We start from the raw sequence: 18,221 nt of genomic DNA, 5'->3' as shown, positions 1-18,221 counted from the left end.
CATCGCAACAGCTTCCTTGCGAATTCATTATGTTTCCCCTTCTCGGTCGGCCCAAGAGAGTGGCTGGCCCGCGGCGCTTAATAATTTTGCCCATTGTTGTCACGAGCACCCACTGACACCGGGCTTCGCCCGGGTATTGGCAGCGTGCTCCGGCAGACAGGCCAACGGCACCTCAGCGGGACGCCCGCGCGCTTCTTCCATTTTTGTCGCCGCAGCGGGAGGAGGTCGACCGCAGGCCAGGCGGCGTGGACGCGTCACTCGCGCCAACCTGCGTGCCAACTTTAGGCGGCACGCAATTATGTAACTCGTCAACGTCGCACCGCCGGGCACGCTGACAACGGCGGTTGTGGCGCACGCCGCGGCGGCGGCAAGGTGTGCGCCACGAGGCATTCAGCGCTGGGAACGCACGAGTGCCTCCCAGCGCGCAAAAGAGCGCGCTCGTCACACAGGTAATGCGTCCCGTCGCACGAGCGCGCAAATGATAATGCTCCCCAATCTGTTAAAAAGGACGCCCGCTGTAGCCGCAGGAGGCTGCGCCGGCCCGCTTCCGCAGTGCTCATTACCGGCGCCACGAGGCATGCGCGAGGCGCCCAGGAAGATCGCCGAGGAGTGCGAAAGCGACGTCGAGCTGGAGGGGAGAGAGGCCACGGGCGCGTAAACGACTCGACTCTCGGCTGCGCAGCGGGACGTCCGCGCCCAAGATAGAAGACAATAACGATGATGAACAGGCATCCGCTGAGCGCGGCCTCACGTGCCAGCTCTTCAAATGTGCATCAGCATCATGCCTGTCCTCCGGATATAGGCACGTGTCATCCACGGGCTTTGAAACAGGCGCCGCGGCCTTGAAGTGGTTGTAATGTCTGGCGCCATTGCGCCGAGAGAAACGCGTGGGAAAAAAAATTAAATTATGGGGTTTCACGCGCCAAAACCACTTTCTGATTATGAGGCACGCCGTAGTGGAGGACTCCGGAAATTTGGCCACCTCGGTTTCTTTAACGTGCACCTAGATCTAAATACACGGGCGTTTCCGCATTTCGCCTCCATCGAAATGCGGCCGCCATGGCCGGAATTCCAACCCGCGACCTCGTGCTCAGCAGCCCAACACCATAGCCACTGAGCAACAACGGCGGGTGGAAACGCGTGAGCGTAGCCGGCAATCTAGGGCTGCACTATAGTGGTACCTCTTGGTTTAGCTGTTTCTTCTGCTGGGAATAGCAGCAGTTAAATAGATGAATAGGGATGAATATATATAACACCTAGTTTAGTGTACGCTTTGCATCAGTTCTCATGGGCAGGCTAACAGACACGAGGACGAGATTTGACATAAACGACGGACCTAACGTGACATTCGGAAAATTTAAATGCAGTTAAATGTTCGTCGTAATTATAATTTATTAATCATTATTTATTACCATAATTACTTCGTAAAAAGAAGACATACACCTGATCAAGATAGCGATCCGTCGCAGCGCGGTTTTTAGTGCAGCAGTCATTGTCAGCGTCCCTCTCGCAAAGATTCACTATCTTAGATGTCATATTCAACGACGAGTCATCGTCATGCCGCTCTCTTTGTCGCCGTCGCTTTGCCGTCGTCGGCATTTTTGTGCCATGGAACGCTTTTCGCAGTAAACGACTTTAGCTCGCGAAAGATATACAAGTCCGTATTTTTCGTTCTATTCGTTGTCGAATCGTGTAATTTTGTGAAACAGCCTCCCTCGTGTAGCTTAACAGCGTCATAAACATACTACTATTCCCCTACAGCAATCTTCTATAAACAGTTTTTCACGACGACAGATGTGTATATTTACCTTTAGCTGTACAGTGCACAAACACGAAGAGTTAATTTTTTCGTAAATAATTGCCTACATAGCGTTGGGCGCAAGCGCCGCGGTATCTTACTGACTACGGCGTTGCGCTGCCGAGCTCGAGGTCATGTGTTCGGTCCCGGCCGTGGCGACAGCATTTAGATGGGGTCGAAAACACAAAAACGCTTGTGCACGTAGATTTAGCTGCGCATTACAGAACCCCAGATGATCAAAATTAATCAGAAGAATAATGATAGCTAAGAGGTTAATTGGCGAAGACCTTGACATGTTTGTTCTTACAAGAGGATAGGGCAGAGGCTCTTAGCTAGAACTTCACCTCCTTTAAAGAGTTACCGGCATTTGCTCGGCTGAGCGTCGCAATGAACGTACTTTGAGCTACACGTATTTCGGTGATAAGGGTGGCACAAGCGAATTGCGCCCTCCACATCACACAATGCTAAGAGTTGTTAAATGGTCTAATATGCTGCAACTATAGTTGCCTTATAACTGCTACACAGCTCTAAGCGGACAATTGAAATTAGTATTAGCAGGAATGAGAAGGTTACGAATAAATGGCATTGACCGGACTATAGTGATTAAAAGCCGAAAGCCGTATCTTACGTCTTAGTGTGGCAGGTAATTTCTTGAACGGATAAGCAACCGGCGTGTTAAGAACAAAGCCACCGCAGTTTGCCTGTCTACGCATTCTCTGTAACATCTTTGCTGGCGCTTGGCTGTCGTGCTTCTGAACTGGGGCAGTTTTAAATGTTATACGATACATACAATATATAACAATTCACAATGCCACAGCTGCTTACCCACAAATTCGGAGCACATGATCGAAAAAAAAAAAAAAAAAATATATATATATATATATATATATATATATATATATATATATATATATATATATATATATATCCACTTCTCTTCCTCAGATCTCATTTACTGTAATGCGAGCAACACCACCTTTGCAAGAACAACTTTGTGATGCGTTTAACGTCGTCTTCATCCGATACAGTATTGCCTGTTGTATGCTCCGAAACATATGCACAGGCGCCACCACTCTCCGATTCAGAACCACGCACAGAACCCCCGAATATCGCAGTCTAGCCCAGTGCTTAGAGCGTCCAGTTCCGCAAGAGTTTCATGCCCAGTGATACCGCCTTGTGGTGAGGGTGAATCTGAGGATGAGGAAATGCCTCGTGGATGACACGCCACGACGACGATGAAGGCGTAACGGGGCGGACGAACGGACTCAAGAAACCCTATTTCCAGCACTTAACTCCTGTAGCAGTAAAAGAAACTGCAGCGAACACCTCACTTTGGGGATCACATACTTTTGGTGCATAAGCTCAGTTGTTTATGTAGTATAACGCCTCTCTGCGACGAAGAACTCGCTACAGTGTTAAGAATATGTAGAGTCAGTGTCTTTGTCAATCTTTTACCGTATGTACTTTCCTTATTTTTTTTCACAATGCATGTTTCGTGCCAGTGAGATATATCACACATTTCTGACATTAAGCAGAAAATTGAAGACTCAAGACCACAACCTTTTTCATACTCCTCGTGTTTCTGCACAGTAAAACAACACGTTCTGCCTGAGGGTCCGTTAGCGCGCACTCGTTTACCCCGAGAGAAATCCACGCCGCGTAAATTCCTGGAAAAGCGTCACCAAGTATCGCAGTGGGTCGTCCTTATGCACATATTGGGGGCGCCAGGCGCGTCGTTCAGTGCCAAGCTAGGTACGTCACCCCATCAGACGTGGTCTAGGGATTCTACAAGCGGGACTCTGTAATCTTGGCGAGCTATAAAACGTGTCGTTGAAACACGTTTTTTTTTTTTATTCGAAGCAGAAGTATCGTTGCAACCTGAGCGTTTCTTTTGCGAGCACTCTACAACCATCAAGGGTTACCGGCCACGCGTGAGTCACTTTCAAGCTAGCTCGAGCAACTGACAAGACGTAACATGGCCATGCCGATGCTCTTCAAGCATGCACGGCTTTCGCTACTAGAGGCTTTCTCTTCATGGCGTGGGTTGGCGTGCACGTCTTGATTGCATCCGTGATTGGGTGCCACGTCATCCTTGCAAACCAGTCATCCTGTTTCATTTGTCGAGTCTCTTGCTGTACTAATTAGGAAGTTTTCACGGCTGTATGGGGTAACGTGACCTCTACTTAGACATGGTCTTAAACCATCTATAGTGATGCAGTATTAACGGCGCTTGTTCTACAACATACAAAGGTGTAAATTCATTGCAGCTAAGAATCCCAGGTGAGCACCTGCGTGAAATATAAAAAAAAATTATGGGGTTTCACGTGCCAAAACTACCTTCTGTTCATGAGGCACGCCGTAGTGGAGGACTCCGGAAATTTCGACCACCTGCGGTTCATTAACGTGCACCTAAATCTAAGTACAGGGGTGTTTTCGCATTTCGCCCCCATTGAAATGCGGCCGCCGTGGCCGGGATTCGATCCCGCGACCTCGTGCTAAGCAGCCCAACACCGTAGTCACTGCGCAACCACGGCGGGAAGTATTTACGAACATTCAGTGCGCTCACCTGCTTTGACTTGGCACGCAAGTGTAGCCACGTCACCTTCCATATACGGACCAGCCGTCTCGTTGACGATGTTACCACTTTCATCCCTGATTACCGGAGGTTCCAGTGGCCCTGCAAATTGAATAAAATTGAGTTCATTAGAGATCTCGCCCTAAAATTCAAAAACACGGCTTGAAACCCTGAAGTTGGCTATAGAGGCGTGTCTATAAAAGGTTCCAAACACTCGGCGCCAAATATTACGCCATTTTTAAATCAATATCACCTTAAGTCTTCTTGCATTATTTTCATTCATTCTAGGAAAAGTAACACTAAACGCATCTGAATGGACTTCATGAAGCTGATCATTGCTGACATCTGTTATGTTGGTCTTCAAAGATCTTGTATTCGAGACCATTGCATTTTCAAAAAGATGTGAATGATGTTATGCTGGTGCATCAGCTGCCACGTTTCGTAGCCTTTATGGTGCTACCGTCGTCCTATGTGTATCTTTTGAAATGAAGACACGAAAAATTTATTTCTTTTACTTTTGTCCTGTAGCGTGGAGGTTACTTTCGTTGAAACACTGGACATTCACGCTTATTGTAAATAGCAAATCTCGTCTTTTTTTCTGATGTGGCTTAGATCATTTATTTGAGGAATGGCTAATTTTAATTTGGTTTATTAATGGTACGGAATTTCGCTATCGTAATCAAGGGATGAGCAGTGTTGCTGCGTTGTATGCTCTAAAGTTCGCGGAAAAGAAATTTGACGATACAGTCAATAATTCGTACGCGCGTTTGGTTTTCTTGCGTACTTTGATTGTGCATGTACATGAATATGCGTGATAAAGCAAATGAAAAGTGTGACAGGGTGTGGAGAGCTATGGTTTGAAGTAATGTTTTGGACAGAGCTCCTGGACGCGGCGCTGCGAACACAGAAGGGCACAGTAACAAAGCATTAGATATCACCTTACTTCTCGGGGCCAGGGAGTTTCTCCTAAGCGGCATCTATCTCCCCTTGCACGTCATGCGGCTGTCAGCATTTTTTTGAGCGCACAAGTATGATAGCGAGGCAGAGGAATAGGAAACGACGTGAAAGTGCGGAACCATTTCATATTAAGAAAAACCATTACCCATGTGCCGTCCATATCTGTTTCGGATTTAAGAACAATTATCATTTACGCAATAGGTTGACATAAACTTTAGTAGCAGTGCTGGCTGCGCCATGTTCTGGTGCTGAGTTCAATCACAACTATTCGAAGTAATTAACAATGAAACCTATGTTTCATCTGGCATGATTGCCTGCTACTTCGTATAGTTGTGGCTAACAAAAACGTCGCAGTTTTGACCGAAAGGCAACGCAACCATTGCACTTGCAAACTATTGGTTAGCTATGTGATCTAAAGAGAGTAGTTTTATTGACTTTATTAAAATCAATCAATCAATCAATCAATCAATCAATCAATGAAATCTTTATTTCCAACGAAAGGTGGGGGTCCCTTAGGCGAAAAGCGGCAATAACACCATTTGAAAATGCATAAAGGCCCGCGTACATGTAAACATTCGCTTAGGAACTAAGTTAACAAGCACGGTGACAAGCACGTAGAGGCAAACATAAACATATCTCACTGGATGACCACGGACGCTCGATGCCAAAACGCTGGTGTAAGGAGGAGCGACAGCAGCATCGAGCAAAATGACCTTCGTGCTGCCTCTCACTTCAACGTCAGCTAAGCAGCGAGAACATAGCGCACATGAAGCTATCAGCCCTCGGTGCACCTAGACTTTGCGCCCATCGCAGGTCGCTTTCAAGATAGGGCCGCGCGGCCCTATCTCTGCCGCGCCATACGCAGCCGCCGCCGGAGTATAGCCCCCCCCCCCCTCCCCCACCTCCCGTGCCTTGCCCGCAGTAGCAGATGGTGCAGTTGCTCGCCGCCTTCCTCCCTTGCACGCGCGACATCGAGCCACCACGCTCGGTACACGCTCGCACGCTTTCACTAGCACGCTCAGCGAGTTACCTCTCGCACCCACTCGCACCCAGTGCACGGCCACAATGTTTGCGCACTTGGACTTTATACGGAACATCACGACGATAACAACGACAACGGTGCAAATGTACCTGGAGTGTCCATATAATTGCTATCGCAATTGAAAGTGAACCACTCGAATCCCCTTCCTCTTCTGTCTCATTGCTTAGTGAAGGCATAGAATTTGGCAGTTTTCATGCCATGAGTGAAAACACACGAGGGCCTACTGGACAGTTACCTGCTGCTAAGCTCACGCACTACGTGAAGCCTGCGATTAAGAAAGGACGTTCCGCGTCCACTGGCTTAGCCGTAAGCCGCGCTGGCTAACATTCCCATGGCTAATGTTGTGCACGTATACAAATATGAGTGGCAATGATTCCGCCGATAACGCTGCTCGCACAGCACATCAGGAAGAGCAGAGCGTTCCAATTCCGCTTTCGAGGACAGACGCCGCTAGGCAGCTTCGATACCTGGCACGCAGTCTCACACTGACCGAGTGGAACTCACCAAACTTACGACTCACACGACTGCATCGACTAAACCCCTCCCTGCAACTCCGGCCTCCACTCGGACTTCCTCGACGTGAAGCTACGCTTCTCTGTCGCCTTTGGTTAGGAGTTGCCTTCACAAAGGCATACTCTACATTAATTGGACGGACTGACAGTGGAGCATGCGAGGTCTGTGGCACGGAAGAAAACATCGACCACCTGCTGTGCCACTGTCCACGATACACCCCTGAGAGACAAGAACTTGCCAAAGCTTTTCATAAACTGGACAATCGGCCGCTTTCTGTGCAGGTGCTGCTGGAACACCGCCCCCATCGCCCGTCGGCCCATAAAGCGGTGAAGGCACTTTTGTGCTTCTTAAGGACGACGGGCTTGTGCGACCAACTGTGACTATTAATGCAATTTCTGTAAGGCCACACACGTCAGCGAACTCACTGCAATTTCCTTCTTTCCTTCCCTCCTCTCTCTCCCTGTTATCTTTGTTTTCCCCCTTTGCCTTTCCCCCGGTGTAGGGTAGCCAACCGGACATGATTCTGGTTAACCTCCCTGCCTTCTTCTTATCTTATTTCCTCCCTATACATATATCAAAGAAGTGGGCAGGAGGATTACCGCCGATGTGGGTTCGCCTCCTACCTGCGGCATGTTATCTTTTGGTCCACTTTCATTTCGCTTTACCTAATTATTTTGTGACGTCTCAATATGGTGATGAGTATTCCTTAGACGTTTACCATGAGGCAACCATCCCATTCATCAGTGCCTATCCAGAAGTCGACGCAGCGTTGACGCTGACTGTTGACGGGCCAACAAAAAACCCTCTACCTGAACCTGACTACCTGAACTAATGAATGAAAAGGGCCAACGTCGAATGCTACCTTGGGAACTGCTTCGACCTCGGATTCCCAGACTGCTACGCGCTTGCGCCATACGCGGGGGCGAAGGTGCATCACAGGAGGCGGAGTTGGGCTGAACGGGATTCAGCGACCGATTCGATTATTATGATTGGCCGCGTCACAGTCATCAGGATCCCTAGCATAGTCTCCTAGGGAAGACGACGGTATTAAAAGCGGAGGCCTTCGGTGCAGCGAGGTGGTGCTGACCTGTCCTGATGTGAACTCGACGTTCAATGTGCTCATACATAGAGTAGGCTTCTGTATCTGGAGCCAGTGTAATAACGTAAAGTAAACCCCTTTTTTTTTCGTTCCTACTACCGGACGTACTCGTCAATGGGCTTGGTGGATTCCTGGCCCAATCGTCACCTCTAGCCGCAGCAATTTCTACGTTCCCGCGTGACATAACCATTAACTTTGTCTATGCTTTCTTTGGCTTCACTGTCTGCTACTTCGTATAATTGTGGCTAACAAAAAATCGAGCCGAGCCCATCAGATCCCCTTATTCTTCAGTTCAACCAGGGTGCACAAAACTGCTCTTGCAGTGATGGGCTATGTGCTACTTAGCTGCCGGCTTAGAGGTGTCGGTAGTAACATAATTATGAATGTATGCTGGTCCTTTTACTTTTTCTTCGATTAGAACGGCATGGATCGCCAAAGCTTTCTCTCACTTTTATATTGAATAAAGCTCCACAAGATGCCGCCACTACTGTGTTATCGGTATTCCGTAAGCAATGCGTATACTGGCAGGCTAAAGTTATATTTTCCGTATGGGACCGGTGTCTCTCTCCGCCACACCTCCTCGCACCAGCACATTATTAGATGCACCCAGCTTTACGTGCTCTTGACCTCAACGAGAAAGGGAAGCAGCAGGGGCGCGTAGCAGTGCTTTTAGCAGTGGACCCTCTACTACTTATGTCGCCGTCGGCTTCAACGTTGCCGAGACGCATTTATACGCAGAAGCTCCTTAATCATGGCATGATGACGCTTCTAAACATAGTGGTACCACACGTTACACTGTTTGTTTCCCAGCTGCTACTGCAGCCATCAGTGGCGTCGGGGCGACAACTTCCCTTGGTGACTTTATATACACTAATGATGCACTGTAGACTGTATGTGCTAATGACTGCTGCGACTTTTTCATTTATTGGGCCAATCTCGCCGACACCAGCCACTAGGTCTACGAAGAAAATTAAACGACATTCCAAGCGCAAAGAGACATGTCCATGCTTGAACGCTCGTCTGAGTGTTTCGCGCGGATTCCAGTCACCAAGCTTGGGAATGTTCGTGCTGCCGTGTTCGGCCACGACTATCACAAACGTCGCACTACGGTAAGGATACAACATTCGATGATCTCGAATATTTTTACCTTGTGACAAGTCACCGGAAAAGTGGTCGCGAATGTGAATCGAGTCTTTGAAAATTTGCTTCCTTCGCTGAGCTCTGACGCTGCTCTCAATTGGAAAGCTTCAGGCCATAGTGCCTATAGTGAAAAGGGCGGACGTTTGTGCAGCAATTGCAGTTCATTGAGTGTGTCGTTGAATGTTTGATAGATTTGTATCTGACAGGTTAGCAAGTGTGCCAGCAACACCAACAGATGAAACTCCCGTCGCGAATAATTGTTACACTGAGTTGACTGACAGCATTGCGCCGGCTTTATCAGAGAATGTTCCACACAACGGTAGATACCTTTTATTTTCGGGATGTCGCAGCTAAGATACAGCTACTTAAAAAAAAAGCAGCCCCTTCTCTGAAGACCAAACCAACCTAATGTTAAGGGCATCCTCCTAAGGAATTTTCGATTATTGGTGTAATCTACAGGCTTAAATGTAATTTAGTCATAAATATTTCACTAAGTTTTCATTGTAAAATTTACGACTATAATATCAATACTATATTTTCAGACCACATATAATATTTTCACCCGCCGCGGTGGCTTAGTGGCTATGGTGTTGCCTGCTAAACGTGAGGAGGCGGGATCAAGTCCTGGTCGCGGCGGCCGCATTTCGATAGGGGCTAAACGCAAAAATGGCCGTGTCTTGTGCATTGGGGGCGCGGTAAAGATCCCCTGGTAGTGAAAATTAATTCCGAGCCGCCCCACTCGATAAACGTCCTGCCTCTTCGAGGAGCGAAGTGCAATTGACGGTGGTTTAGAGCAGGCCACTGTCAGCAGCAATACATATATATATATATATATATATATATACATATATATATGTACCTTCGCACACATCACTTTTTTCCACTTTGACTCTCCTAATGCTGTCGCAAAAGAACAGCAACGTGAATGTGACAGCCTGTAACAGTGCTATATTACTTTATTTTTTTTTTTCAGAGTATTGCGAACTTCATTTGAAACGCTGAAAAAGAGCTGCGCAAATGGCAGCGCGTCGTAACCCACGTACAACAATGCTTTCAAAGATGCTCTTGAGATCCAGTAATGAAGTTATCACCTAAAAATTATTAAATGTGGGTTAGTTTATTATTATTAGTTATTTAAATAAGAATACAAATATAATGTAAGTTTCTTTAGGTGGCGGCTAACAAAACACGCTTGGATCCACAGAGATATCGCTTTAAGAAAATGTTTAATGTCTCCTAGGGCACGTCATGCATTATCCTTAGTAAGTGAACATGCATTTCGGCATCACAACACGAATAGAATACCTTGCAAAGCCATTTCATAGATTCGACAGCAGCGTGATCGTCGATAGTCTCATGAGCATCATCATGATGACTAGCGCCAATCTGCCAAGATGGCTCATCGCTGTCTCTGATGCCAGTCATCGAAGAGCCCACAGTGATATGTCGCCGATCATTTTTTTTTTTGTTGTTGTTGTTGTTGTAGCACGCAAATACTTTTATAGTTTTTGTGCTAAACCAGCAAAGTATGACGCTACGGATGTATGCATGATGAGGTGGATGTCTAATCTCATTTACGGATATTATTCGACAGCATTTACGTTCGTGGAAGGTGCAGCAAAACCGATTTAATGTAGCGCTTCTCATGCTGCTATCCTCTCTCCCTCCCATTTTACTCCCATTAGTCAAGTAAACAAGAATGGGCATAAAAAAAACCTGTCAGCGCCAAAATAAACTTCGGCCAGACAGAGAGAGATTTATTTCTAGGAAAATTCTTTGCGAGTTTGTGCGGAAACATTGTGTTTTAGACAGCTACTCCTCGTTAGGCCAGGACGAGTGAAAGGAAAAGAAGAGAGAGAGATTGACATTAATGACGATCATGATATTCAAGCTTGTGCCCATGACAAAAAAGAAATGAAACCCCTCCTGAGAGTCGCACGTCGAGGTAGCTCATTTCCGGAAAATCCACAAGGGCCTTCATCACCTGATAACGCACGTATTTTGGCCAGCGCAACAAAACTCTTACTTAGACTTCGGCTATTCGCATGGAACCAAAACTGCAGGGGAAAAATGTGTGAAGAACAGAATATTTCTGCGGCTGTGAGAGGCATGCTATATTCAATGACAGAAAAGTTGAAATGAAACAGTGCCGCTGTGGAAAGTCCCGTGGAGTGTTAAAGGAAAGAGTGCCACGAAGATCGAGGTATGTTTGGAAGGAAACGTGCTGGTTTACCGAGATGAAGGTGCACTTCAAAGAGACAATAGGATTCAGTTGAAACGCAGCTGCAAGAGCTTTCTTTAGCATGATGGTAAGTGTTCTCACGGAGCAGTGTGCAAAAAATGAGGCGTTGGAACGTTCTTGCTAAGAGGGCATTATATTGCATGTGTGATGTCAAAATGAAGTACTCGAATGAACGTTATTGGAAAGAGGGGCTTAAGGATTAACAGAAGCAAAACAGACTACATAGCCTGTCACATTAATACTCGATTATCCGAAGAGCACAAGTTGCACAATACCACAGTCACGGGTTGATTAAGCGTTGCAAGCACTCTCTGTCCGAATAGATGTCATGGAAGCTGCAAGGGATCGAAGCCGGATGTCACCATCAACCTTGTTATCGCCCTTCACTGCTTTTGTGATTGATCGACTTGAAGACAAAGGACGTCGCTGCCATTTCGGCGTTGATCACAAAAGGGTAATTAAGTTTCTGCGGTAAACTAGACAACCGCAGCATGCTAAGGGCCTAATGCAGTCGCTTCTGAACCACGTCAATATCGCGCCGCTCAAACAAGAAGGGCGACGTTGCCTGCTCAGAAAGACGAAATACTGGCCGTGCGTACTGACAGTTGAAATCACAGAATCGCGTGACCGATGCGAGAACGTGAAAGCACCGCTGGCGGTACGAGCCCGCTTTCTTGACGTTCAGAAGCCGCGCTGGCTTTTAACTATTCGACACCGGATCACACGGCTTCGTAAAAGCTTTTTTAAATTTATTTATTTATTTATTTATTTATTTATTTATTTATTTATTTACTTATTTATTACGTGATAGCGCATGAGCGAGTAAGCACCCGCAGTTCGAGCCACCAGCCGCAGGTCTGTATTGCTCGACATGATTGGTGAGACTTGAAGGAGCTGGGACACCGTTCTCCCTCACCTAATATCCTGAACAAGCTAGAGCCGGCGTAAGTTGGGCAGGTGCAAACTTAGGGAAATTATTCCAACATAGAAGCAATTTATGGCTACTTGGATGCTTAAATCGCACTGCTTAGTGCGGTGATTGGTCAGCGTAGTGGCACAGGTCGATCCCGGAAATTCTCACGAGCGAAGAGCTTCACTTATTCAGGCCCCGATTTTAGCTGCAGCTCCCACGTTTCAGTAAGAGTAAACACACTGCATACTGACACCAGTGGCCCGGACCATCTTTCTGTCTCTTCGGATAGCTCATCTCATAGCTCTGACAGTGGCATGCCATTTTGAGCTCTTCATGGACGTAAAGCGTTCGCCGTTTCCTATTGCGAAAACGCCGAATGAAAGCGCTTTCATAATCTGAATAACCTTTCACTTGTCACGTAGTCAGGAAGCGCGCCCAAATATCATGCTCAGTCTAGTTTATTCGTAAGTTCATAATTGTTTTGTAGTACTCGTATTCATTATTATTTACGACTGGCAATGACATCCAAATATGGCACAACGCCCATCTGACGGAAAACGGAAGGAAAAGGAAGGGCACATAACCGGAAAAGAAAATAGATGAAAGAAAGAGAAATAGATCTGCAAAACCGCTTGGGATGAGCTGGAGCTCGACAAAGAGACTATAAAGGCAGCAGAAAACACAAAGCTGAATAAGTGCTAAACTCGCAAATGTGCGAAAATAGCTTAGGTGACGAGTTCTAAACATCGATGAAAATTGGAGAAAACAGTGTTGACGTAAAGGCACGCAATAAGTGTAATATTTGCCAACGACACAGAGACCAAATCAGCAGAATAGTCGACAGCGCAGCCTAGATGCCATAAGAAAACTTGAGTGTGCTGCGCGCTCTATCACGGCAGAAAGCATGTGCGCTCGTTTAAACAAGTACACTCCAGGCCAATAATAGTCATGGAAGAACATTGCACGTTTCTGTCCATATGGTCGGCATTGTAGAGTGATGGCAGGAAGCTTTTGGCACCCACTTCATGCCGAACACGTTGGTCCTCTTAAATGCGCGAATACATGCACGAATGTTGATCAGTGGGGCTCACTGAAACTGTGAAGGGTACCTTCACAGTTTCAGTGAGCCCCACTGATCAACATTCACGCATTTGTTAAAGCACATAAAAATAGACAATGGCTATACTGTAGCGCTGAACGATGGGGTGGACTATAATTTTTAAGAAATCCGAGAACACCTAAGCATTTCTTATGAGTGGTGAATGTGGAAGCGTTAATGTCCAGTTGAACGCCGCTGAGTGGCCCTTCCAGTTATGAACTGCACGCATGCAAGCAAACGCGTTGAGACACTTGGTGCGTTTTGATTTGGCCTTACCGAGGAGCAGTTAGAACGCAGACGAGAGCTTGCGCGGACAAGGACCGCGCGGATAACACAGGCTTCCGAGAACGAGAGCGAGGGTGCCGTGACGTCACAGCGATGATCCTCTTCCCTCAAGTCACACCTGGCGTGCTAGGGCGGCAGCAGGTGTTCCCTTTCGCCCGTTCTGCTCCGTCGAGGCGCGCTCATGACGTGGCGTCGGCGCCAATGGAAAATTAGGTGCCGTTTAGCTCCTGCATTTGACAGACGCTGGCTTTTTTGCTCAATGGGCCATTTCACGCCTTGACATTAGAAAATATCTTTCGCCGGTGTATGCCCATTCGAGCAGCTCAAGCATCCAAGACACCGAATCTCTATAACGGATTTCTCAGATTTTATATACCGTGTGTCCCACCTAACGTTAGCCGAGCTTCTCAACGAAAACAAAAAGGATTTAAAGAACATGGTTCAACATACAATTATAAAAACTCTAGTGTTCTGTTGTCACAGGTCTGACGATTGAACACGTTAGGTCTTATTATTGTATCTTGCAGTGTGTTTAATCTTTATTTCGTTGAACAGCTTTGGTAACGTTAGTTGGGACACCCTATAGACCACGCCGACGCACTAGATCCATAGTGGAACTACCCTTGGCAGCTTCGCCGTAAAAGTGTGGTAAGAACGTACTTATAAGAACAGATATTAAAATTGGCGTTGTCCATAAGGCCCCGACGCGAAACCCGCAATGAGTTTGTCAATTTGGGCCCCTCATTGCTGACCACGAAAGTGGAGCCGGTTAAACGAGACGTGAGAAACTAAAAATGGCGAACTATACTGGCTAAGATAAACCGCGCAACGAAGTTGTTGTCTACTCGCGTGATGTATAAGCAAAGTAACTTTTATTCTGTAACTCTCAATAATGCTATGTTTCAAAACAAAATCGTGGCTCTGGTGCAGGCTGTGTCGCCGGCTGCTCTATCGGTGACAGTTGATAGCGACCGCATGCCTGCGTTTGCCTTCCCCACCGCCGTTGCGGAACTCCCTTTAACAGCTTCGCTGTTATGAAGCAATATACAATCATTCAAGGAATGGAATATGCTATACGAGCACAACAGATCGACAAAGAGTGAACAAGAACTGTGGAGCGGCGATCCAACACAAGAATTTCCAGGCCATCGTCGTGTATTCTGAGGTAAGTATGGTACAATACGTTGAATATACGTTGAAGTTGCCTAAACTTGCAAAAAATTCTTGAGTTCTTTCGAATGGACCAAAGCGCATAACGGCGCCATGCATTAGCGCAATTGGAACAGCGTTTACTCAACGACACACGATATTCTTATGAGAGAGGTGTATCGACTGCTCCTTTGTGATTCCTCTATAATTCAGAATTGGAGGGCGAATGTACGGGCCTGAGTGTAATTACACGCTGGCGGTGCGAGGTGGACGTGATAGTGTGCTATGTAAATTGTCGTGCTCTTAATGCAATGCGCTTTATACCGCGATAGACGTCGTGCTCACCTATCTGTCATGCTATATATATTTTTTAATTCGATATACCTTTCATACTTACCTAACGCTCAGCTTTGGAAGTAGCTTAGAGAACTGTGCATGAACAAAGGAATATTTGAAAGGCTAGGTCTGCTAACTTATCTGGGGAGGCGCATGAAGTTGGCGTGGACAAGGAAGTGAAAGCACATATGAAAATTAAGAATTGCAGAACAACAAAACGCCACCGCCATTAATACTATTACTACAGCTACTACTACTGCTATAATAATAATAATAATAATAATAATAATAATAATAATAATAATAATAATAATAATAATAATAATAATAATAATAATAATAATAATAATAATAATAATAATAATTATTATTATTATTATTATTGTTGCCATCTTACAATAATCGTACATCAGAAGGCAGGCCCGTCAAAGCCAAGGAAGTGGCTTGCGTGACTTGGCCCGGCATGTCGGCAAACAAAGTCAAAATGGCAACATGTACAGAAATTAAAAGTTTGTGAAGTTTATCACACAACAATGAAACAGAAACTCAGCTGAAATCAGTGACAAAAAAACTACTACTACTACTACTACTACTACTACTACTACTACTACTACTACTACTACTAATAATAATAATAATAATAATAATAATACAAAAGGGACAGTGCCTGTAGTAAAGGACATTCGCTTGATTACTGGAGGTACAGGCAACATACATAGCCAAGCTATGACATCAAAAGATGACCACTCCATATGTGCAACGTGCGGCTGTGTGAGCGTTCTCAACAATCGAGACTAGCCGCAGATGCAAATAATAAACTACCATCTTCACCAACAGCACGAGAAAGAGCTTGTCGTGCGAACACATAAGGACGATGTGGTACAACTTATGCCCATGTTAAAGATCGAGGAGAATATGAATCGTTAAGAGAAATATTGTGCCCACCAGACATCGATCGATCGAGGCGAGAAATCGAGCCATGCCCAACGCCGAACAACTCGCTACAGATTCTGAAATTTCACTCGTACAACGGGGTTTGACTGTGGAACGACGGCACCGAATGGGGAGCAACGACACCATTGTCCGACACGCACGCACAACATACAGTTCTCGCGTGACCTTAGTTCATTACGGGCCTATTCGGCTCAATGGCACCACTAAAAAATGATTACCAAACCGTTTAAGCCAGCGCCTCCGCGTCGTTCTGAAGCTATCGATGTGCGTGAGCTTTTTCATCGGCTGCCCCAGTGAGAACCAACCGAAGCGAAGTCGCATCAGTGAACATCGGCAAGCTGGTCACTCAGATTGTCTGTTGTGCGGTTTCGTAAAAGAGAATCGCCTCAGAGACATTTATTATTGCGATAGCAATTATATGGACGCTCCAGGTGCATTCTGCCGTCAGCGTCGCCGTCGCCGTGAGGTTTCGTATAAAGTTGAAGGGCGATAAAATCATTGCCGCGCGCCGTACGCTGTATGTGAGAGTGAAAGCGTGTGAGGGTGAGCCGGCAATCGCGGTTCATTCTCGCGCACGCAGCGGAGGAAAGCGGGCAGGAAGCGCCCCGTCTTCCGTCGCGCACTAGGCTCCGGGTGGGGGGCCGTTCTACTCCGGGCGGCCCGGGCAGCCGCGCGCCCGCCCGGGCTGCTGTATCTTGAAAGCCATCTGCGACGGAGACACAGTCCACCACGCACTGTGTTTTCGCGGTTTAGTTCACGTTGATGCGAGACGCAGCCCGAAGGCCAATTCGGTTGCTGCTGCTGCAGCGCTGCCTCACTCCAGCGTTTTGACAGCGAGTCTCCACGGTCATCGAGTGAGATGTTTTCATGTTTGCGTGTGCGCGTGTAACGCCATGCTTGTTAATTTAGTTTCCAAGCGAATGTCTACAAGCTTATACGGCTGATGACACTACTACCCTTACTTCGTATAGTTGTTTGACGTAGTAGTTCTGCGGAAACCCTCAAGGTGGAGAGAAGTAATGAACAAAGGGAAAATCAGACATCCACCCGTTCGTAGCAATTGCTACAAAGGAAACCCATACGGGTTCCTCGAAAGAAAAGCCTTAGAGTTGAAGAAAAATTCTTCCTGGTCCGGGACTCGAACCCGGGACCACCGCCTTTCCGGGGCAGCCGCTCTACCATCTTAGCTAACCAGGCGGCTAGCAGATGGGAGGGCGAAGTCGAATTTGTCGACAACACGAAGCAAAGGCAAGAGTTTGAGGTAGTAGTTCTGCGGAAACCCGCAAGGTGGACAGAAGAGAATCTTCTGTGAGAATCTTCTGCTTCGCCTTTCAGGCGAAACTATACTTTTTCCTTGAAAATATATACGTCGTGGTCCTTTCTGAAAAAGATTGTCAACGACTTCATTTTTGGCGCCTCCTCTTTTCCTGACAGGAAACTGTTCGCTATGCGTTAGTAGCAATAAGAGATACATTTTTCGACGTATTCTTCTTTTTCTTTCGCGGGTCTAGGTTACAAAAGTAGTTTGTTCTTGATAGTTCAAGCCTTATGCATGTGGATTACTCAGTGTGTGATAATAGCGGTTTATTAGCACTTACAACAAATGCAGCGCTCTATAGTCGTAAGCGTGATCACAGTGATTAGAACAGAAGGGGCACTGAACTAAGCAAAGTTCACACCTTGGAGCTTTGCTCAAAATAATTCAGGTAATGCTTCCTTTATAAGGGTTTTGAGAAACTTAATTAAGAAATGAAACTCTAGTAACATACGAACGATTGCTCGTTTCTGTGAGACAAGAGTAAAATTCGCACATTCTCACAAGTTCGTTTCGGTTCATTGAGTTGCATTTTTTTTAAGTTGGGGGGGGGGGGGGGGGCAGGTGGGGATACCATCATGATATACTGGTGATAATTCTCAAGGTGCCGTATGTATAATTAAAGGGCAGATTTCTTGAGCAATATACGTGCATTGCATCATACTCAAGATTTATAATATATAGACTATCGACGCCCATCAACACCACCACCAACAGCAATACCAACGCGTTGCACCGGCTCCTCAACAGAAGTACAGCTAAAGTGCAGCTCGGCTACGCGCAATGAAGGAATAAATTTATTAG

At 46.4% G+C, this 18,221-nt stretch overlaps 1 protein-coding gene across 2 annotated transcripts in view; it reads right to left on the bottom strand.

Annotated features, from left to right (window-relative positions):
* The window catches only part of LOC126545491 (neural cell adhesion molecule 2-like), a 613,769-nt gene that overhangs the window by 477,665 nt on the left and 117,883 nt on the right, over positions 1 to 18,221 (bottom strand). For both annotated transcript variants that reach the window (XM_050193381.2, XM_055061846.2), the window contains exon 3: positions 4,365 to 4,475. In XM_050193381.2, coding sequence (XP_050049338.1) covers positions 4,365 to 4,475 — 111 coding nt within the window. The remainder of the gene's footprint in view (positions 1 to 4,364; positions 4,476 to 18,221) is intronic.

The sequence above is a fragment of the Dermacentor andersoni genome, chromosome 1, assembly GCF_023375885.2.
Source record: "Dermacentor andersoni chromosome 1, qqDerAnde1_hic_scaffold, whole genome shotgun sequence".
NCBI lineage: Eukaryota > Metazoa > Arthropoda > Arachnida > Ixodida > Ixodidae > Dermacentor > Dermacentor andersoni.
Note: the sequence above shows the minus strand (reverse complement) of the source record. Positions and strands in the feature narration are given on the sequence as shown.